This window comes from Mustela nivalis (genome assembly GCF_964662115.1).
Source record: "Mustela nivalis genome assembly, chromosome: 5".
Classification (NCBI taxonomy): Eukaryota; Metazoa; Chordata; class Mammalia; order Carnivora; family Mustelidae; genus Mustela; species Mustela nivalis.
Window position 1 is genome coordinate 97856915 of NC_139024.1, and position 22638 is coordinate 97879552.

The 22638-nt window shown below is 41.7% G+C and overlaps 1 protein-coding gene and 1 long non-coding RNA gene across 3 annotated transcripts; both read right to left on the reverse strand.

The window, feature by feature from the left end:
- Positions 1–957: 957 nt before the first annotated feature.
- LOC309864045 lies at positions 958–4852 on the reverse strand. Its single transcript, XR_014311354.1, has 2 exons — positions 4711–4852; positions 958–1317 (listed from the first exon to the last, which is right to left on the reverse strand). It is a non-coding gene; the product is annotated as an uncharacterized lncRNA (long non-coding RNA).
- Positions 4853–7550: 2698 nt separating this feature from the next.
- Positions 7551–15457, reverse strand: LOC309864043 (glutathione S-transferase 3-like). 2 transcript variants are annotated; one of them, XM_082729374.1, is made up of 4 exons: positions 15347–15457; positions 14979–15054; positions 10090–10141; positions 7551–7873 (listed from the first exon to the last, which is right to left on the reverse strand). In XM_082729374.1, the coding sequence occupies exons 2-4, from the start codon at positions 15018–15020 to the stop codon at positions 7737–7739; spliced, it is 231 nt and encodes a 76-aa protein (XP_082585500.1). In that variant the 5' UTR covers positions 15021–15054; positions 15347–15457; the 3' UTR covers positions 7551–7736. The 2 variants fall into 2 exon arrangements, with proteins under 2 accessions (XP_082585500.1, XP_082585499.1); XM_082729373.1 differs by lacking the exon at positions 15347–15457 and having other exon boundaries at positions 14979–15339.
- Positions 15458–22638: the final 7181 nt, after the last annotated feature.

Here is a 22638-nt window from a genome sequence, read left to right on the forward strand (position 1 = left end):
AAATCACCACTTCATTTTTAGGTAGAGTTAGGACACTGTCCACAGCATTTACTTTTACACCCCAGACTAAACGTCAAGAGACCTGACTTCGAGCCCATTTCTCCCACTGACTGGTTATAGGTTCTTTGGAAGGTGGTTTACTCTCTCTGAGTCTCAGTTTCTCATCGTTAAGGAGGTTTCTCATCGTTAAGGAGGAATTGGGAGTAAATGGTTTGATGAGATCCCTTAAAGCTCTAAAAAGCTGCCATTTTGATCCAGTTGCCTCTACCCCACAGTGTGGGATTACAAACCCATTCTTTATATGAAGTGGTGGGTGGAGCCCCAACTGGTACTGTTGTGTTCAGTTCCCTTTCCCAGCAGACTTTCAAGGAAGGCATTAGGCTTCCAGTGATAGGTAATTCAATTAAGGGAAGGAAGGAAGAAAGAACGAACCTACCAGTTTAACCAAATAGAAACCCCAGACAGACTATGACTATAGTTTGAAAAAAGTATAAAAGTAGAAACTAAATGTGAAATTGATTATAAAAATATATGCCATATCTGTAAAATACTTTAGTGATTGAAAGTTAGAAACTAGGGGTGCCTGGGTGGCTCAGTGATTTTGGCTGAGGTCATGATCTCAGGGTCCTGGGACAGAGTCCCACAGGGGCTGCTCAGCAGGGAGCCTGCTTCTCCTGTTTCTGCCTCTCCCCCCAATTCATGTTTTCTCTCTCTCTCTTTCTCTCAACTGCTAATAAATAAAATCTTAAAAAAAAAAAAAAGATAAATAAAATCTAAAAAAAAAAAAAAAAAACTAGCTTGAAGCTATGCCTTGTTCTGGGCTTATTCCAAAAGGATATGGAAGTGAGTGACAATATTTGTATTTGTGGGGTGTTTTGTTTTTTAAAGAAACCCTTGAGATCTATTGACTTACTTACAATTTTACTCTTTTGCAAAAAAGTAGAATGCAGAAGAATCTTTCTTTGGATGATTCTGATTTATTGGCGTTCTATTGTTTTATGGAAAAGAGTTGTCTGATTTACAAAGTATTTGGTAGTTTATTTCCTTTTGTTTATTACTTTATTAAAGTGGCCTGATGGTATCGCTCTAGGCACTGCTGTGAAAGCAAAGTGAAACATATACGAGTTCTTGAGAACTCTTTGCTTGCTAATACTCGGCTACTATAGTGCCCATGTTTTTAAGAAAAATGCCGCGTTCAAATTTGAAGATGTTCTTCACGGTCTCAGTGGAAACTTCATCTAGTGGAGGCTTCCTTTGGCTCCCAGGCTGCAGAAATTTGTGAATTGTGGGAATGCAGCTGATTCTGGCCTTGAATTCCTAAAATGCAGAAGTAATGCTATCCATGAGAAGAGAATATGGCAAAACAGACAAAATATAAATGATGCATATTTTTGCATGTGACAGAAAGTGTGTAAAAATTATATTCCTTATAGCTGGTAGGAGCAGGGGATAAAATGGAGTTTTCATACATCGTGTGGCTTTGTGAAGCAATGCTACCCTCATACAAACCAAGTTAGCAATATTTCTCAAGAACCACAAAAATGTTCATAGACTGTAATCACCTGGCCCCATTTTTCAGACTGCATCCTAATGATACCATCTTAAATGTGGAAAAATGTATACCTATGAAGGTGCTGTTGTAACATTATTCATAAAAGTAAATATTCCAGAGTATCCTAATGTATAACTAATAAATAGAAGTCCTTATGTCATGAGGATTTTTCCATGTCATTCTGTAATCTTGGAAAATACACCTTTAGGTGGTTGCATAAAATTCTACCCAATGGATGTGTCTTCATTTATGTGGACCCTTTTCAAGTACTGAATATTTCAGCTGTTTATGATTTTCAGCATTTAAAATAAGGTTATTCTGAACACAACACATGGAATTTTATATAATCATGGAATTTTTAAACAATAGAAGACCATGTTGTATCCAAATGAGGCAGACTACATAAAAATACCAAAACATGCTTGCAGCATAAGGTAAAGTGAGAAATTGTGGCTGCAGAGTTACTCCAACTTGGGCAACAACTATTCTAAAGAAGCATATTTTTTAAAGGTTAGAAAGGAATCCATCAACATAGCCATGGGATCAGGCCGAGGGTAGCATCCGGGTCCCATCACCAGCTGTCCATATAGCTTGAGGCAAAGTTATTGCACCTCCTGGAGCCTTGTTTCCTATCCATTTTGAGAACGGAATAACATCAGTGAGATATTATGCCTTTAGTGCTTGTTACAATGCTCGGCACATAAGAGTGTAGTTGAGGGTTATGGTTATTGTTAAATAGTGACTGTGTTAAGGATGGTAATATCCTAAATGTTTTCCATCATCTTATCAAGGTTCTGCTACATCAGGGTAAAACCTTCGAGACTAAAAGCCTGTCAGATGTCAGCCTCAGATCCCCATGCTGACCCAGATGACCCTCTTCAGCTTTCCTATTCCACTTTATTTTTAAACTTGCTACCTTATATTGAGGTTATCTATGTGCTTGTCTCGCCCATTAGGTGTGTTCCTTGAGGGCATCTTTGTATCTTTCGGGCAGGTCTTGGCATAAAGCAGTTAGTGGGTTCTTCAGTCATAATGAATGGCTGAATGAAGGGATAAGTGAATGATACAAATTCACCCTTCCTGCAGTTCTTGGGAGTTATTTGGGTAGCACTACCTGTAGCAGAGGGAAGCCTGCTAGGACACTGGCTTTGCACTCTTCCGCCATTAAGATGACTTCAAGGAGCTGTATATCAGCCCAGCTCAGCCGATCGCCCAAGAGGAAATCTTGCCCATGGTCTCTGAGTGCCTGCAGGATAGTCGAGAAGAAGGTAGAGGATTTAGGGGCACACCTAGCAGATGACTTAAAGTCAGGGTGATTTGGCAAAAAGTCTTCTGGACGTTTATAGAGACCTGTCTCCTAATCTTGGCCGCTGGCTAGCTGTGTGAGCACATATGAATCCCATCTCTGAGGGCTTCAGCTTGTTCATCAAAAGAGGTGGGATAAGGATACTTGGGTGGCTCAGGTGGTTAAGCGCCTGCTTTCTGCACAGGTCATGGTCCCAGGATCCTGGGATCAGGTCCCTCAGCGGGCTCCATGTTCGGCAGGGAGCCGGCTTCTCCCTCTGCCTGCTGCTGTCCCTGCTTGTGCTCCTCTCTCTGACAAATAAATAAAATCTTAAAAAAAAAAAAAAAAAAAAAAGATGTGGGACAGCCTGAAACCTGAGTTTTCTGAACCCCAGAAACAGCCTAATTCCACACACCTATGTCTTCTTTTCATTACATCCCCTGTATCTATTCTATGAAACTTTATAGAATAATTTTACCCCTGCAGCCGGGATTGGTGGGCCTCCCGGGTCTGGGGTGATGATTCTCTCCTCACACCATCTGAGGTCAGGATTCTTGGTAGGATGCTGCTCTTTGCGGGGGACCATCGTGCTCACAGGGACCCACACCTCATTTCTGAGAAATGGATTTTTTCTAGAAGCGAATTTTCTTCTAATAAGGCTCTGAGTTACAGGTCGCCTTGAGTCACAATCAATTGAATATAAAATGTTGGAGTAGAAGGTCACTACGGTAGTGTCTAGCCCTCAAACTCTGTGACTTTGTGGCACTTGGATGTGGGATGAGGAGGTAGAGAGACCTGAGTAGAGAGGCCCCAGTGTGGTGAGTTGTGTGCCATCAGGCAAACCTTGCTTCGTCTGCAAAATGGGGATAACAATGACACATCTTTCCTGGAGTTAAAAGAGGACATGGAGTCATGCATGCAAAATGCATGGCACAGTGCTTAGACAGAGTAAGCACTTAGCAGAAGTGAACCATCACATGATTAGTTCTGTTGTGATGATGATGACGATGATGATAATAAGAACTGTTTTTAGCCACAAGAGAACTCTCTGTACTTCATAGTATCTCACAACAAAAACTTAAGCCCTTGGGAATAGTGATGTTAAACATTCATTCCATTGTCAATACTGGTAAAACAATAAGATAAAAATCACTTAAGTGGTGTCTGGGTGGCTCAGTGGGCTAAAGCCTCTGCCTTCAGTGTGGGTCATGATCTCAGGGTGCTGGGGTCGAGCCCCACATCAGACTCTCTGCTCAGCGGGGAACCTGCTTCCTCCTCTCTATCTGCCTGCCTCTCTGCCTACTTGTGATCTCTGTTTGTCAAATAAATAAATAAAATCTTCAAAAAAATGCAGAGACAGTGAAAAGTAGTACTATTTGGGGAAAAAATTGTTTTCTTAACATTTTCAGTATTGTGTAGAATTCTGATAAGCCTTATAAAGTCCCCTGAGCCTTGGTACTATGAAGTGTATTTTATAAATAATATCCATTCTTTCCCCTCACTCCCCCTCTCTAATTAGTGTGGGGTTTTTTTCCCCCCATAGAATCATCTGATAAGACTCGGTTTTTACTCCAAAATTAAATCAAGCAACTAAAATTCTGTCAGCACTAGAACCACAAATTTTGCTGAAGTTATCCATGAAATCCTTTAGAAAAAAAAAACAAAATGTAGAAGACTGGGGTGCAAGGAAGAAGGGCAGACTTGTTTTGTAACTGCGATGGAGGGAGGAGGTTTGCTTTCACAAAGTGTTTTTGGGATCTTTCATCCACTGAAGTTCTTTACTTTGAGGTTGTTGAAGTTCTCTACTCAGAGTTTATTGCTTTTTCTCCCCCTTGATCCAAGTCACAGGGCAAGACAGAAGTCTGTCACTTACCTTCTCATAGACAGGGAAGAATCTTGTAGTGGCTTTTTCAAGGATGTAGTCAAGATTCATCTCCTTTTCTCCAGGCAGGGAGAGTGGAAAGAACATAATCATGTTGCTCAGGTCCCTCAAGCCCTCTACATACATGTCAGTCCTACAGAAGGGTCCATAATTCAAAAGAGTTGCAGATAAAGGAACCATCATTTCCATAGCCAAAGAAACAAGTTAACGAATGCCGGAGTGCCTCCTGCCTCATGGCTGGTATCTCAGTGCCCCATGAGTTAAAATCAAGTATTTCTGCCTGCCTGCTCTTCCTCTGAGATCGTAAGATCAATCTGAGAAATAGAAAAATAGTAGGACTAAAGTGTGGGAGCAATTATGTCTGTTTGAAGATCAACTGTGTGAAGTAAGTGCTAATTAAAACACACACAAAGTATTAAAATAATCCTAAAGTCATAAATGAGGCAAAGATCATATTTGGCTATTTAAAAGTTATAATAACAGTGAAATGGCCCCTGTCTATAAATGTTGGGGAAGAGATCACCAGGGACCTCTGTGCTGCCAACAACTTCTCTGTCTGGATTGAAGGTTCTCAAACTTAGTAGAACAATTCAAGAAAGCACAGGACTGACTGGACAAGTTCCCCCTCGTCACCACTCACAAATCTGTGCCAGAATGAATTGAAAAATAGATTTCATGTTAGACAAGGTACCGTGGCATAGTGAAAAGACTACTGGTCTGGGCACTGGGAAACCACTGTCCTGGTCAAGTGAGTCTCCTAATCTTTTGGATCCATAGTTCTTTTTTTTTTTTTTTTTTTTAATTTTTTTTAAGATCTTATTTATTTATTTGACAGAGAGAGATCACAAGTAGGCAGAGAGGCAGGCAGAGAGAGAGAGGAGGAAGCAGGCTCCCTGCTGAGCAGAAAGCCCGATGCGGGACTCGATCCCAGGACCCTGAGATCATGACCTGAGCCGAAGGCAGCGGCTTAACCCACTGAGCCACCCAGGCGCCCGGATCCATAGTTCTTTTAACTTTAACCTAGAATAGCAATGAGTATCTTGAAAGAGCCTCAAATTCTTTGCTACTTCTGCTATTGAGAATAAGTCTCATTCTCTCTTTGAATCTGAATGGGCCTCGGGGACATACTTGACCAACAGAATGTAGGGAAGTAATTTCTGAGACTTCCAAGACTAGGTCATAAGACGCCTTAAGCTTCCACCTGGTAGTCTCCAAAATTTCACTCTGAGGGAAGTCAGCCACCTCATCGAAGGAGCTCAAGCCGGCTTCACGGAGAAGTCATGTGGAGGAGGAGACATACCCTGCCAGGCCCATTTGTTCCAGCTCTCCCAACCCAGGCGCCAGACATCGGAGAGAAGAACCGCCTGAGAGACCCTGAAAGGGTGCCATCCAGCTGATTCCTGTCAGCTCACAGAACCCTCAGATGTGGTGTCTGCAGCAAATAGCTCAGGTCATGATCTCAGGGTCCTCAGATCGGGCCCACATCGGGCTCTCTGCTCGGCAGGGAGCCCGCTTCCTCCTGCCTCTCTACCTACTTGTAAGCTCTCTCTCCCTCTGTCAAATAATTAAATTTTTTAAAAAAGAAAGAAAGAAAGAAAGAGATGTAGCAGGTTAATCTGATTATCCAGGAGGTAATAAGGAGTATCAGAGACCACTAGAGTAAGGTCAAACATTCCAGGAGCAACTTCACTCCCACTGGCCAACGGCAGAACAATTTGAGCATAAATAAGAGTAACAACTGAAGTGAACTGAAATGCATCAAAGATACATAAAATGAAGAGCCCATAGTGACACTAGAACAATAACAATAATTAATTGGTAGGACACAGATGAGCCAACTCATCTGGAAAATTGGTAAACAAAAGTCTACCATGTCTTTCCTAGAGGAAATTATATTCCAGATAACCAGATGGTAGATGAAGGAAAGTTTTTCTTTATAGAAGTATCCCAGATAATAAATGCAGAAGGAATGATATCACTGAATACCAATGGCTGTTACTATCATAAAGAAAGGACAAGCAGACATTTTTTGCTTCCTGATTGGGGAATGCACCAATACCTATGAAATAGTGCTGCAAAACCACTAGAACTTGAGTCTGATAAAACCTCTATATCTAACAACCAAATGACAGGAAACACAGAGACGGAATAATGGGTTAAACTACACTGCTAGGTGCAATCAGCAGAAATTTGGCAATTAGATTCGGTTGGAAAGCAAGAGAAAGCTTATGTTAAGATTTAAAAATACGAGATCTATTCCAAAAATTTTACTGCTTTAAGCATTTTAAAGTGAAGTTTCTGAAAATGTATATATTCTTTAAAACCATGAGATATTTATTTAAAACACATCCCCTTTGGTAAAAATGGACTATTTGTTGTTTAACAACGAATAGTTTTCTAATTCTGTGCAATAATTTGTAATTGAGTGTTGCTGTTTTTAAAAATTCAGTTAAGACAAGACTGTTTGCTAGTTTGTAGACAGGTCTGCCCATTGCAAAGGGACGAGTGTGTACATGTGAAAATTAAGAATGTGTGGGACACTGGGGAGCGGGTGGGGGTGGGGGGAGCCTATCTGGTGAACCAGAGACTAAGGAGGTGGTTTCCAAAGGCTACTTCCTGAATCAGTTTCCAAACGTCCCACTCCAAATTTTGAGTTTGTTCTTGTGATTTACCCTGTGCTTTACTCCCACCTAGTGGAGAGAAATAGAGATTGCAACAGGAAGAGGCAGATTTCTTTCACTAGTTTTTGTCCTTGCTTTGTTCTCAATACAGAATCAGAAAATGAAATAAACTGGGTAATTGGCCATGGATCGATAATTGTTTAAAGCAAATGTGTTTATACGGTTTATTTCACCATTCTCTCTCCTTTGATGTTTTAGATTTTTCCATAATAAGAAGTTAAAAAACAAGAAAAGAATTTTCATTCCTCCAAGAACTACATAGGATTGCTAACATGACTAAACGTTAGAATTTCCTTTTTTTTTTTAAACTTCATTTTAAGTAAGAAGTAGTTGTTGTCACCAGGCTTGTTCCTGTAGGTTCCTTCCATACAAGTTGTATTTTGCAGCTAGGTATCGTAGGATAGCTCTGGTTTCTACCAAATTCATTCCATCGATTTGGACCATGGGCACTTGTTCATACATCAGGGTTCCACCTTTAAAGGTACAAAGGAAAGTTGGGCTCTTTACTGTCCCTCATGGTAGCAACGGAGTCTTCTTTAACTCTTAAGGTGCTACAGATGAGACTACGTAATTAAATAGGATTAAGATATGTTAGCGACTACTCCAAAAGGAGAAATATGTATGCATTTATTCACAGAAAGACATGTAGAAGGCAAGACTTGTGGCTGAGTCCTCTAGGAGATACAACAAAGTGCAGAGACAGAAGCTTTCTCTCTGGTCAAGAATGTCCCTTTCTCATCACTTATTCTTCATTCTTGCGGCCACACTGCTGGTGAGACTCTCTTTCCCTCCAAACCATTGTTAATAATGTCCTAGCCGTTAACTCAACCCTCACAGGGCTCTCTTTTTTTAAAAAATTAATTTAATTTAATTTAGTTTTTTGTGTGTGTGTTCCAAAATTCATTGTTTATGCCCTACACCCAGTGCTCCATGTCCTTTTTTTTTTTTAATTAAGCTTTTAAATTTAATTCCAGGACAGTTAACATATGGTGTTCTATTAGTTCCAGGCATACAGTATAGGGATTCACCAATTCTGTGCATTCCTCCACGCTCACCGCGGTGAGTGTGCTCTTAACCCCCTTCACCTATTTCACTCACCCCCCCAACCTCCTCCCACTTTGTTCTCTATAGTTAAGAGTCGGTGGGGGGGGGGGTTGTGTTTGGTTTTGTTGTTGTTGTTTTGGTTTGGTTTGGGTTTGGTTTTGGTTTTTTTTGTTTTTGTTTTTGTTTTGGCTAGTCTCTTGTTTTCATTGCTCATTGTTCTTGTTTCTTGAATTTCACATAGGAGCGAAGTCATTTCGTATTTGTCTTTCTCTGGCTGGCTTGTTTTGCTTAGCATTGTACCTTCTAGGTCGGTCCATGTCATTGCAAATGACAAAATTTCATTCCTTTTTTGGCTGAGTAATATTCCATGGTATACAGATACCACATCTTCTTTATCTATTCACCTACTGGTGGACACTTGGACTGCTGCCCTCATTTGGCTATTGCGAATAGTGCTGTGATAAACACAGCGTGCATATATCTCTTCAGATTACTGTTTTCATATTCTTTAAGTCAATACCCAAAGAGTGGGATTCCTCAATCAGAGGGTATCTCTATTTTTAACTTTTTGAGGAACCTCCAGGCTGTTTTCCACAGTGGCTGCACCAGCTTGCATTCCCCACAACAGTGCACAAGGGTTCCTTTTTCTCCACATCCTCACCAACACTTGTTGTTTCTCATGGTACTGGTTTTAGCCATTCTGACAGGTGTGAGGTGACCCCTCATTGTGGTTTTGATTTGCATTTCCAGATGATGAGTGATGCTGAGCAGATGGGCCCTTCTTATCTACTCACATGCACTGCCTGGAGTCATAACACCAGCTTAAGCCTTTCCATTACTCCTCTTCTCTTAGGAGACAATAATATTTAACCTCAACCTGGAATTCAAAGCACTCCTTCAAGCGGCCTCCCATCAGAAAGACAGCTTTTTGTTTTGGGCTTTCTTGTTCATCTTCCAGGGAATTCTTGCATTACACAACAATGGCACCTTGAGAGGGCAGTGGCTTAATTTAAAAGAATCCCACTCTCTCTGCCCCATCCTTCCTTCCCTCTGTCTGTCAGTCTGTCTGACGCTTCCTCAGAAAGGTAACAGTAAAGATGGCACTTTTCCCATTTTTCCTTAAGTTGAACCAGCTTTCTGGACTGAATCCATGGCAAAAACATCCTGGTTTTTCTGCAATTGCCTCCCGGTTTCACTGTCAGGACATTTCCTGCCCCCGAATTACATCAGCCAGGACTCAGGGGGAGGCAGAAGTTACTTGAAGCATACCGAGTTACAAAGACAATGACTAGGTCCTGGAGATCTGAGAAGCAACAAAGGGATGATACAGTATCATGAAGGTGACAGCTGCAGAAAGTATCATCCCTAGGGCTGAGGAAACAAAAAGATGGTGCTGAAATTATTACAATTTAGCTCGGGGGCAGGGCTCCCCCTGCTGTGCACACCCATTGGTTTGTTGCAAGACCTAAGTGCTGCCTTCCTGACAGATATCATAGATATTGTCTACCTAATTTTCTCCACTCTTAGAATATGTGTACGCATGTGTGTGTGTGTGTGTGTGTGTGCGCGCGCGTGCATGTGCACGCCTCTCAGAGATTTCATCCTTGGTCAATGTAGCTAACATGCAAGCCTTTTTTTTCCTCACCTTGGATTAATCTCTCAAATTCTTCACGTGTTTCAAAAAGTTCTTCTTCAAACTAAAGAACGAAAGAAAGAATATAAGAATATGTTGCTACTATCATTTTTATTGTTATTCTTACTTTTGATATCATGGAAAAAGAGTTGAGTAAAAATAAAAGGTCTAACCACCAAGGAAACCACTGTTTCAAGTAATTATTGAATGCATACTGGCCTTTTCCGGGTTCGATGGACCTAAGGACGTTTTTATATAAAACCAAAGCAAAGGGTTTACTGAATTCAGGTGACTGAGTAATACTGATACCCCCTGTTGTGTGGCCGGAGCCTTTCAGGTAGACTTCCCAGATCGCAATCTGAAAGCGGGCTACTACTCCCCTTCATTGGCTCAGATAAGTTACTCTCTTCTAATTTCAGTTTCCTAATGTGTGAAAATGAAGCTACTACCTACGCATGATGTTGTCATGATGGCTAAAAGAGATCTTATCTAAGGAAGACTAACTCTCACGTTTGGCTCAATATTGAACGTTGTTACTGTTTGCCTCAGAACTTTCCCTTGGGTGGTGTTTGTTGTCCCTCATTTCCAGGGTTCGAGAACAAGCAAATGTTAGTTTCATCATTCTATTCTATATTCTCTTTTTAAACCCAAGAGGCTTAGACACAGAAAAACAAAATTGCTGCAAATCTCAGGAACTACATGGTGGCAATGGAACAATAGTACTGAGTAAACTCAAAATACACTTTATGGCATTAAGGAAACACTAATCAAGGTGTAGTTTATATCTTGTTGCTTTCAACATCTTGTCTTAGATGTCTGTTTTGTTAGATTATTACTAGTTAACTTCTGGATACTTTAAAATCAATCTCTAAAACACATCCATAGATTGGACATGTACATTTTGTACAGTATAATTTTAATAGAAAATTTAAATGCAACGAGTTTTCTGTATTTTTTCTGTCATCATTATTAGAGATGGAAAACCCAACTTGTACTTGGAAAACAGTTTCTTCCCCCAAAGATTCTATTCTACCCCCATTGTCACGAAAATAATTTTTAAATTTTACATTTATAATTTGGAATGATGAAAAGATATTGATAATGTGGTTCCCTGGTCGTGTTCCTGGATATTTAAAATTAAACCAAGATATCATATCACCCTCATTCCTAAACCTTGAAGACCAGCATTAACTATAACTCTTGGTGCTCTTCTTTTCCAAGCCTTCGCGTGATGCTTATGAAGCCCAGAGAGGTTAAGTGACTTCCCTAAAGTCCCTCAGCTAAAAGGTGGAAGAACCAGGGCTAGAATCCCTTCCCCCTAAACCCACTACATTTTAGATAGCATCATTTTGCTAACTGTGTAATTTGTATTTCGATAATCTTTATAGGAAGAAGTCACCCCAAAGTTGACATCAAATATGAAAATACAGATAGGGATAACAAGGGTGTAAAACCTTCCCAAAAAGCATTTTTCTTAAATTTGAATATTACTTATGACTTTCATATAGTGTGATAGGGGGGAAAGTATACCTTTATGATTTCAATTTCTCCTCGAATACCTCATGTCAGGTGCTCCATCTGACTTTTACCATCTGCTTTGGCCAAGCTATAAAAGAGCAGGGCTTGGAACCCAAACTCCAATTCCAAGCGAGGCGTTACTGAAATGCCAACTGAATATTACCCCCACCTTAAAAGACCACCAGAGACGTGAGTCAAAGCCAAGCAGCAAGGGTCGTTTATTGCAGGTTCGAACCTGGACATTAGGGCTATTGATAAGGTAACTTCTTTGTTGTAAATCTCAAGGACATTTGCAAACCAAGGGAGACTCCTACCTTGCAGGACTGTGATCTCTGCAAGTTAACTATTTATCGTTTTATGGCAGTCAGGGGTGCCTGAGGAATGCTACACATATGGAGGGGAGCGGGTGAAGGGGGGGTGCAAGGCGCCAGCTTTTGCTTTGTCCTCAGCCAGCCTCCTGCTCCTTCATTACCAGGTCAATCCCTGAGAGCAGGCCGCAGAGAGGGCGGCACCCAGGAACTCATAGTCTGGGTGTGGCCATGGACCGGCATGGGATACAGCAAACCCCCACAGACCACATACCATCTGGGGAATTTTCTGGTAGGTTTAGACTGAGTTTGACCAGATCACACAGCAAAGGTTTCCCGCCTGAATGTTTTTGTTTTTAAGGGTGTGTCTTCCTTAGGGATATCTTTTGCTGGAAGACTTACTGTAAGAGAGGCCCTGGGCTCTAAGAATAAATGAAGCAGGGCCATTTTAACAAAGTTGTGTATGCAAGAGCATGTGGAGTTCACTTTTGAAAATTTGCCATGACTCACATCAAAAGGAAAAGTCAGGCACGGAAGGTCGATATTGACTATAGAATTTTCTTCTAATTATGACCAGCTACAATACCAACTCTGAATATAAAAACTGTGAGGAGTCAGAAGATCCAGGAAGGACCTTCATATGGCTCAGAAAGAATTGTCCTTTTATTGTTTTGAAGAAACGACAAGTTCAAATTTTTTTTTTATTATTATTATATACTAAAAAATAGCGCCCCCTCTGGAGAAATTAGAATGTTTTTGACAGGTGGGTTTTGAGTTCACATTGTCTGCGGGGTGCTTTGCAATATTTTATCCAGATCTAATGTTAATGCAACAATACATAAAAATTGGGATTTATAAAATAATTATCAAGGAATGACCCTTATTCCCCGCTGCCATCATTTGTTCCTCTGTCTTTTATCCATCTCAGTATGGATGGATCTCAAAGACATAATATTGAGTGCAAGGAGGAAAAGACAGAATGAGTCACAAAGGGAAACACATAAATTCTTTCAAAAGGCACAGAAGTCAGTGTTTGGTGAGGACACACATAAATGTAAAAATATAAAGGCTGGACTAACTGGATAGGGGTTATTTAAGTGGACATGGGTGTGATGGCTGGACTGAATTTTAGTTTTATCAGGGGGCACCTGGGTGGCTCAGTGGGTTAAAGCCTCGGCCTTCAGCTCAGGTCATGATCCCAGGGTCCTGGGATTGAGCCCCATGTTGGGCTCTCTGCTCAGCGGGGAGCCTGCTTCCTCCTCTCTCTCTGCCTGCCTCTCTGCCTGCTTGTGATCTCTGTCAAATGAATAAATAAAATCTTAAAAAAAAATGAATGAATGAATGAACAAATTTCAGCTTTATCTATTAAGAGTATATGAATATATTAAACCCACCCCCCCCCCCTTTCTTTTAAGACTGAAGGCAATGGGCACCTGGGTGGCTCAGTCATTAAGCATCTGCCTTTGGCTCAGGTCATGATCCCAGGGTCCTGGAATGGAGCCGCACATCAGGCTCCCTGATAGGTGGGAAGCCTGCTTCTCCCTCTCCAACTCCCCCTGCTTGTGTATCCCTCTCTCCCTGTCTCTCTCTCTGTTAAATAAATAAAAATATTTAACCAAAAAAAAAAAAAAAAAGACTAAAGGCAAATATGACAAAATAACAATAATTTCTCATTCCACATAGTGACATCATGTTTGTTTGTTTATTATAACATTCTTTATACTTTACATATTTTCAAAGTTTTAACTTAAAGTTTAAGAAAATTCCTAACAAAAGAATTTTTGAAAAAAGTGATAATGAACTTTTCACAAGGATTTGCTGCTTTCTTATAGCAGAAATGATTAACCTGGGGGCCTAGGATACAGTTGTGTATTTTGTGGCTTTTTGGAGTCCCTACAATTATAGGTACATGGGGCTTTTTCCTGGGAAGCAGCTTCATGGGTTTCTTCAGATTCTAGAATAAAACATCTGTTCTCTTCTCCTAAAATGTCTTTAATCCTCTGTACCACCAGATACCATAAAAGGTATGTTTCATAAAATATTTAAATAATAAACTGTGTCCTAAGCTGCATTCATATACGGTATCTGCACTCCTAGTGAACAAATGAATATGATGTCTGCTGTCAGGGCCCAAACAGAACACAGAGCATCCTAACAAGTACCAAGTGAATGGGATTACATGCTATTTGCACTTTAAACCACTGAGTGTGAATAAAACTCCCTGTTCTTTCGTCTTTGGATCTAAGAGACCACTTAGGAGTGACTAGAAAAAAAAATTCTGTGTGGGTTACAGAAGAGGCTAATTGCTTTATATTCACAGTGAATGTATATACAGATACAAATATTTATCTTTGAAAGGTCAGTATAAACTTCAATAGCAGCTTTAAAGTACGTTGAGAATAGAATTTTTTAAAAAGATTTTATTTATTTGACACACAGATAGAAATCACAAGTGGGCAGAGAGAGAGTGGGGGGAAGCAGGCTCCCTGCTGAGCAGAGAGTCTGATGCAGGCTCAATCCCAGGATCCTGAGATCATGACCTGAGCCGAAGGCAGAGGCTTAACCCACTGAGCCACCCAGGCACCCCAATAATAGACTTTTTTAAAATTCATTAAAATATAGGATGGTTATATTTTTGGTAATGAATGATATGTTCTTACATCAGTATCTCTGAGACCCTTCTGTGTGTTTAAAGAAAACTACCTGTTTCTCAATATTCACGAGACAAATGTAGTTACATAAATCCAACACTTGGCAGACAGGATGAAATGAAAAGAGGCTGTTTGCTAGAACGAGTCCCTTCCTTCCTTCCAATACTCCTTCCTCCCTCCCTTCCTTTCTTTATTAGTGATGATTACTTCACCGTGGGTCCGCTCAGTCCCAACAACCAGTTTCCACGATATCTGGGTGCTTACTTAAAAGAACTAACTCATTCACTCACAGCCTAGTATCTCAAGGGCAGGTAGCAAAATTGGCTTTTTGGTCAGGAATCATAGGCGTTTCTTACACCTGCTCCCCAAGGAAGTGCTCAACAACCCCATGATGAAAATAATACGAATAAACCCAGCATCTTACCTCTACTCCTGCTGCGGCCAAGAGCCACCGGATGGACTCCATTCGTCCTCGGCCATTGAAGTATGCTTAAGGCTTCCTGCAAATCGACAGAGAGAGACTGATGAAGACACTTCTGCACAGACAGCCAGAGAGCGGGGAGAAATGCAACCGGACAGAGCAGTGTGAAGTCATGCTTTGGACTTGTGCCCCAAATTACAGCTGTTCTTCATCCCCAAGGCTGCCCGTGTTCTGTGTTCCGTCTCACAAACGGAGTTTATCGTCACACGTTGGTGTTCTCAACACCGAATGGAATAACCAATACATTTTTAATATAGAGAGAGGACAAGTGAGGAAGCCAGATAGAAAGAATTCAAAAAGAAGACTCTGACCAGCTTTTCCTCCTGTAGCATGTGACGACCTTCTAGCTTTCCAATCCTTTTCCTTTTTATCTAGACAGATCCTCCTCCCTCCTCTTGCCAGTACAGCCCAGACTGGCAAAACTGGGTAAGATTAGGGGAGGCTAATGCTTTTCACTTTCCAAATTAGTCTTGGGACTTTAATTCTGGTGTCCTCTGGAGCCTGGAGACAGGATTCGAGAGGATTTCGATGACTCATTAGGATTTAAGGCAAAAGTGCAGAGTTAGGCACAGTGGGTCTTTTCACACTTTCTTTTTCCTCCGAAAATGAAAATAGCTTTTTTTAGAAGCAAAACCATCGCTCGCTTAAAAAAGGTGAAGTAGTAGAGAAATTAAAAGCCCATCCACGTCACCCCCCCCAAGCTCACCTGTGAGGCTTGTGGGACATGAGGGGGTGGCCTTGGTGGGGAGACAGGCTCTGGACATTCAAAAGTAGCTTGAGGTCCCTGGAGAGGTGGGTCCCTGGGAGCACGAGAGGCTATGTGGAGAGGCGGGAGTGGCTTCATGCTAGGAGTGAAGCCTGATTTATTTTGCAACATGTCACCTGGCTCAGTCTTTAAAAGAGCAGTTCTACCCATTAAGAGCTCAGCAAAATAAGTGAAGGAAAAGGGATAGATTGATAGGTTGGAAACCAGAATGAAAAAAAAAAAAAAGTGACCTAGACCTATTGCTTTTCAGCCCCCTATGTGGAACCTATTAGAATCACCTGGTTAGGGGCTTAAAACACATGCAGGTGCACAAGTACACACGCATATTCTCTCTCTCCCTCTTCCCTCACCCCCCCCCCACCCCGTCTGGGTCCCTCACTGATTTGGAAAAGGACTCTGACATCAGTGTTTTTTAGAATCTTTCTAAGTGACATGCAGACAGCTTTAAGAACCACTAATCTGGACGATGGTTCTATCAACAGCTACTAAAACCACTGATAGAGATCGCAAGAATGGAAAGGTCAGGCCCACCACTCTACACACCTGACATCACTAGAAGTGGGGCAGCCAGACATGACAGTCCTCCCAATGCCATGTAGTAGAAAGTGGACAGCACTGCCTGTGAAGGATTCTTGCCAAAACAACTGACCAGAGGAATTCAGTCAAGCTTCAAGATGCCAATTTATGGGAAATGCAGGACAAGGGTGAACACTTCAGGGATGCAACCAAATTCAGCAAAATCTGTAGCGTGGAGCTCAACAGGCTTGAGGTTCAGAGAGCAGTCCCTGTGCTAGCAGCATACGGATCACCGGGGAAGTTGTTAGACATACAGGCCTCAGAGGCTCGACTCCCATCCCTCTAGAACACACGTCTTAAGGGCCCCAGGGATTTCCATGCACATTCAAGTTTGAGAAGCACTGTTCCGCACGCCAAGTGACCAACACGTTCCCAAAGAATTCTCTACTCTTAGATTGTGGTGATAAGGAGTTTTTTTTTTAATTGCATGAAAATCAGAGAAGCAGTGGAAATCTATAGGTTCGAGAGATTTAAGAGATTCTTTAAATACATGCAATGTACAAAAACTTTTTTTGGATTCTGATTTTAATAGAGCAATTATTTTAAAAGTAGATGAGATGATTGGAGAAACTGAACCAAGAATATTTAACATAAGGGAATTACTTTTAATTTTTTAGGTGTTATGATGATATTATCAACGTTTTTCAGAAGGAATCCCTATCTTGAGAGACGCTGAACAGAAGATCCAATTAACCTAAAGCTGATTCCTTACCTAAAGGAACTAGGAAATAATAAATGAATGCTATTCTCAGCCCCCCTCCCCAATCCATATCTTTCAGAGACTTATGTCAAAGGATTTATGGATGAAATAGTATGATATTGGGATTTACTTCCAGTTTTAACCCAGTTGTCAAGGTTCATGAGTGGGAGCCTAAGTATAACACGAGAGACCTTTTGTTGTTAACTGCTACAGCTGCGTGGTGGGTATATGGGTTGCATATACTATCCATCCATCTTCATAAATATATGAAATTTTCCATCATAAAAGCATTTTTAATTGCTCAGCAAAAGCTGACCTTATTCATAATGGACTGAAGCTTTAAAGGCCCTGGGGTGGCTTCTGAATCACAAGGAGAGTTGGAACAGTGTTCATTCCAGCTTCAGGGATGAATGTGTGGGTTGAATAAATGCTCAGCCTAGATTTAGTCTGTACCCCTGGTAGAATGGGGCTCAAAATAGAAATTAAACTCAGTTATAGAAATATAAGAAAACGTTTTGTACTCTTGAATTCGTGAACTAGCTCACATGGCTCTCCACCCCACAGTATCCACTCCGAGAAGTTCCCTCTGAAAAGCCTGAGGCCCAGGGTGCTTAGGAGCTGACCCACCTTCCCATCTGGTCTCGCCCACAGCAGATGCGGTGCAGATGTGGAAGAAGGCAGGTGCCTCCCCCAAGACAATGGGTTTCTAATCCTCATGCTGTCTTGGGGAGCTGCCTGAGAGGGGCTGAGTGCATGGAGCCTGGGGAGGCCCCTGTGAGGACTCATGGCTAGATATCGTGGTTGCTGGTCTCTGGTCCCATCAGCTCTGGGCTGCTTCCCACAGAGTGGAGGCAATTGAGCAGCCTTAGGTCATGTGCTAGGGAGACTCTGACAAGCACAGCCTGGAGCCTGAGCAGGGGAGGACCTGAGCCACCCAGAACTTCCCTTGCCATTCACAGAGCCTGCACCCCGACTCACAGCAAATCTGCCAAGGGGACCCTGTCCAGACCCTCCCCACCATAAGCATTCACTCTTGGGGGTGGTTCCCAGGAAAGCCACCAGCCTGGGGCATGAGCTCTTGTCGCCTCTGCTTTCCCTGGACCCTACTTGGGCACACAGAGCCTTGGTTTCGCTCAGGTGGGGGCATCCCCAGCATTCTGGACCTGGGATTACTGGGGTCACCGCTACTCCCCAGCAGTTGACTAGAACCAGCACAGGGCTCCCTTGTTACCCTGCTCCTCCCCCCACCCTACTTTTGGGGGATGTGGAAGGCCTCTGCTCCCAACTCACCTGCCTGCCTGTTCCCCAGTGGGGGACTGTGACATTCATGAGTACTTGACCTGGGGGCAGCTTATCTGAGCCTTAATAGAGGCACACCTTAGAAAATAGAAAGCAGGGATGGGCCAGGACGATGGCTGGGAGAGCCCCCAGATATGTAACCTACAATGGTAAGCCCCCAGTCCAGTCTTTCCAAATGTGCATATTAATTTGAGGTGAGAGATTAAAAAGAGTATTCAGCAAATATAACTAAATCAATATGGTTCATCCATTTTAAACCATTCAAATTATAATTTGGGCTTTTCATTAAAGCTGTAACTTCATTATAAACAGAAAAAAAATGGATCTGCTATAAGTATAAGTAAGTATAAGTATAAGTAAGACTTATACCCAGAGTAAACACACTGTAGCATAATTGCACACTTCCTGGATTTTAACAACTGACCTCGTTTGCATAAGAGAAAGTACTGACTTTCCTCCTACAAATACCCCAAATACATTTCCAAGCAAAACAGCACCTTTCATCAACTTTTTCCAGCTGTCTTTCCTTTTGTAACTACTTCTAAATCTGCTCCTTATGGAGGTCATGGGAAATCATAAGAAGGCTCAAAAACAGACTCTAAGAGCACTCACTCCAGTGCTCCCCCGCCTGTTTGGAGAAAATAAAAGGGGATTAGAAGCAATTATGGCGCATTTATTTCATTCTAGCTAGAAGAACTCCATTAGGCAGGTAAGCCTGCTAAGTAGATAATCTCACAAATTTCAAGCGGGCATCTGAAACTTTAAAAAAACAATCGAAGGTAATAATTCATTGTTTCAAGGGTGTAAGATTAAAGGAATTAAACAGACCAGTAACTACATGTCTTTTTCCTTGACCCTCAGTCTAGCATTCTGGAATTTTATCTCCAATAATCTTGGCATTGTGCCCCCTCCCGTCTAGTCTATGGAAACCAGATTTTCAGTAACATTGATTCCTGAATAACCTAAGAGAAAGAATAAGGATGTTCCCCTCTATAAAAGTCTAACCAGAACCTGGTGCACAGTACATTTTCATGTGTCCTTGGATATTGAATGCATATTTTCTGGTCTCTAGAAAATCTTTCTGTCCTTCATCTTTATGCTGATGACATAAAGTGAAGTTTGTTTCGCTCCCATAGAGATACTTTCCTGGCACACACTGGTCTGTTCTGGAAAAATCTGTGTTTCAGATTGCTTGTTTAGGAACTAAATTGTTACGAATGGTGGAAAAGGAGGCTTGTTATATTAATCAGATGATAGCCAGAGAAGCAAACAAGTCAATTTATTTAAACTATATTGGAAAACATTTCAGCAAAATCAATGATTTCTTCAAGGAATCCCAATGACTTATTATATAGTCATCTCGTGTTTTCAAATTGTCCAAAAACCTTAAAACATGGAATTAGGTACGATTCAGCCCAGCAGCACCCAGGACATGTTTTCCTCAGGTATGTGTATGCGCGTGGAGTGTATGTGTGAGTGTGCAAACACAAAGACAATCATGTGCCAGAAGTTTCGAGAAAGCTCAGCATGATAGTACTCATTTACAAAACAATATCAGAAGCAATTATTCCGACTATTACGGAGCTCCTTTTGGTTTTGAAATGATTTAGTAGGTTTAAGCAGGAAGCTTCCTGGTGTATTTAAATGATTCTGTTAAAATGTGTTGATTCACTCTTCCCTCCTAGGGAGTTACATCCAGCAAACAGTAGTCTCAATTAGAATTGTTAGCTGGCTGCGTACTTTTCACACCATTACATCATAACTCAGTTTTTTGCAAGTTTTACAAATCAACGTACTTCTCCATGAAACTCCAGAAAGGCAGTTTAATTTAGTCTGGCAAATCCCCACACTGTGACTGGTTTTCCGTTTTCTTGTCATCCCATTTTTGGTGCAAAAGCATATGAGATTTGCCTCTATAGTCAAGTTATGTCTTCAAATATCTATAATGTGAAGTTATTCCTCCCAAAATACTGTATCATCTGGGCAACATCTTATGGGAAACAGCCAGGCATTGAATTCCCATTTCATCTAGGATAAAATCCAAATTCCTTGACAGGACTGGAAAGAGCGTGTTATCCGCCATCTGCTGCCCCATCCCAGGCCACGCTGCCATCCCCCACTTTCCAGCCCAGCCTCTTCTGACTTGGGGTACACAAGACACTGAACACTTTCCTACTTGAAGGCCTTGAGGATGCTGGTTCCTTGATCTGGAACCCTTAATTTTTTTTTATTTTTGAGAGAGAGAGTGAGAAGGCAAATGAGGAGGAGAGGCAGAGGTGGAGAGAGTGACCCTGGGGCTCGATCCCATGACCCTGAGATCATGACCTGAATTGTAATCGAGTCAGATGCTTAACCAACTAAGCCATCAGGTGCCCCTTGGTCTGGAACCCTCTTGCCCATCTCCTTGCCTGCCTGGTTTCTTCTCACTTTACATGTTTCATCTTAAAGGTCGTTTCCCTAGGGTGGACTTCCCTCACCATCCATGTAAAGTAGAACCCTTGTCGGTAAAGGTGTACAAGACTTTACCTATAAGTGTAAAGGTATGAGGATCCAATGTATAACTTGGCGATTATAGTGAGAACGCTATTGTGTAGATGAAATTTTGCTAAGAAAGTAGAACTTAAATGTTTTCACAAAAAACGAACAAAGGTAAATATGTGAGGTGACAAATATATTGATTAACTTGATGGGGAAAATCCTCTTCCAATGTTTATGAATATCAAACATCACATTATAAACTTTAGATGTCTTACAGTTTTATTTGTAAATTCTACCTCTATAATACTGGGAAAATATAAAGCAGAGCTCGCCCCTTCCCTGCCTCCCACCCCAACTACTCTCTGTTGTAGTCCCTGTTTAATTTTCTTCGTATCCCTATCAGAGACTATAACTGTGATAATTATTTGTTTGATTGTTTGTTTGTCTGTGGTCTATTGTCTCTCACTAAAATGTAAATTCTTGGAGGTCAAAGGCCTTTGTCCATCTTGCTCATCCCCATGTCTCTGCACCCTTGCAAAAATCTCATATTAGGATTCAAAAGATATTTCCTGAGTCAGTGAATAACTGGGAGAGGCCTTGGCCTGTGCCAGGAGATCTGGCCTTTAGGCTGAACCTACCATTGACCAGCCCTGTGGCCCTAGACAAACCCCAACCTCTCTGGACCCCTGCCATTATTCATCTAAAATAAGGAGATTAGATGTCTTGAGGGTAAGATGGCTGCCAAATTTTGATACTTGATTCTTCCTTCCTCATTTTCTCACAATGACACTGGAACAACCAGTATTTAGGGCAACCTCAGAAAAGTATGGGTAGGTCTTGAGGTAGTATAACAGGGTCAGGAGGTTTAACAACAGAATTTCAATCAGCTTCCATACTTCCCCATCTCCATGCATGGAGCCCACCCTTAATAGCCACCTTCCTACTGAGTAGGAGATGTTTCTATCACTCCCTTGCACACCTTCCCCAGTCTTAGGTGGTGAGGCAACTATAACCTGAGGACATGGGAACACAATGGAAAGAAACATCCATATCCACAAGTGCTGGTGGGAATGTCTAGTATTTTTTTAGTTCATCAGTGAAGGTGTCATGATGGAAAAGGCACTGATAGACTGGCAGACGGCAGTGGAGGGAACATTCCAAGATAAGAAGGAAAGGAGTTTGGAGAGCGTGGGACAGTAGTCATGTCTTTCTTGATGCTTGTCCAACTTGCCCTGTCAAATGTTGCATTCAGTGCCCGACATCAGACTCCGGAACATTTTTGGAGCATCTTTCACAAGCTTGAGCTCTGAAAGAGAGAGGGCTGTCACTGATAACTTGTTATTCATTTTGTGAAAATTCTGTCCTTTTGAAATGAAGCAGGATGGGGTGTAATGGGTGTGACAGCATATTGGCAAGAAAGGCTTATAAGTCACTCAACTAAGCAAAGGGAGCCCCGGATTCTGTGAGCATGAAAGTTTAGTGGAGGGTGGAGCAGGGGCTCTGGCAGAAAGTTGCTGATGGAAATGGAGGGTGGGCTTGGGTTTACAGTGAAGAGGTCAATGAAGATGGAATGGCAAAGAGATCTTTGAATCAATAGGACAAAGATGGTGATTAGTTCATTGGTTATGAAACAAAAATTCAAGACTTTGACTGTTGGGGCCCCTGAGTGGCTCAGTGGGTTAAGCCTCTGCCTTTGGCTCAGGTCGTGATCTCAGGGTCCTGGGATCAAGCCCTGCATCTGGCTCTCTGCTCAGCAGGGAGCCTGCTTCCCCCTCTCTCTCTGC

What these genes read in the sequence shown, in the direction of transcription:
- LOC309864043 (XM_082729374.1), bottom strand. Translation starts at nt 15,020, where the DNA reads ATGGAGTCCATCCGGTGGCTCTTGGCCGCAGCAGGAGTAGAG. An exon ending in TGGCCGCAGCAGGAGTAGAG is followed by an intron (nt 10,142 to 14,978) that starts GTAAGATGCTGG and finishes TTCGTTCTTTAG; the next exon opens with TTTGAAGAAGAACTTTTTGA. An exon ending in ATTTGAGAGATTAATCCAAG is followed by an intron (nt 7,874 to 10,089) that starts GTGAGGAAAAAA and finishes GTACCTTTAAAG; the next exon opens with GTGGAACCCTGATGTATGAA.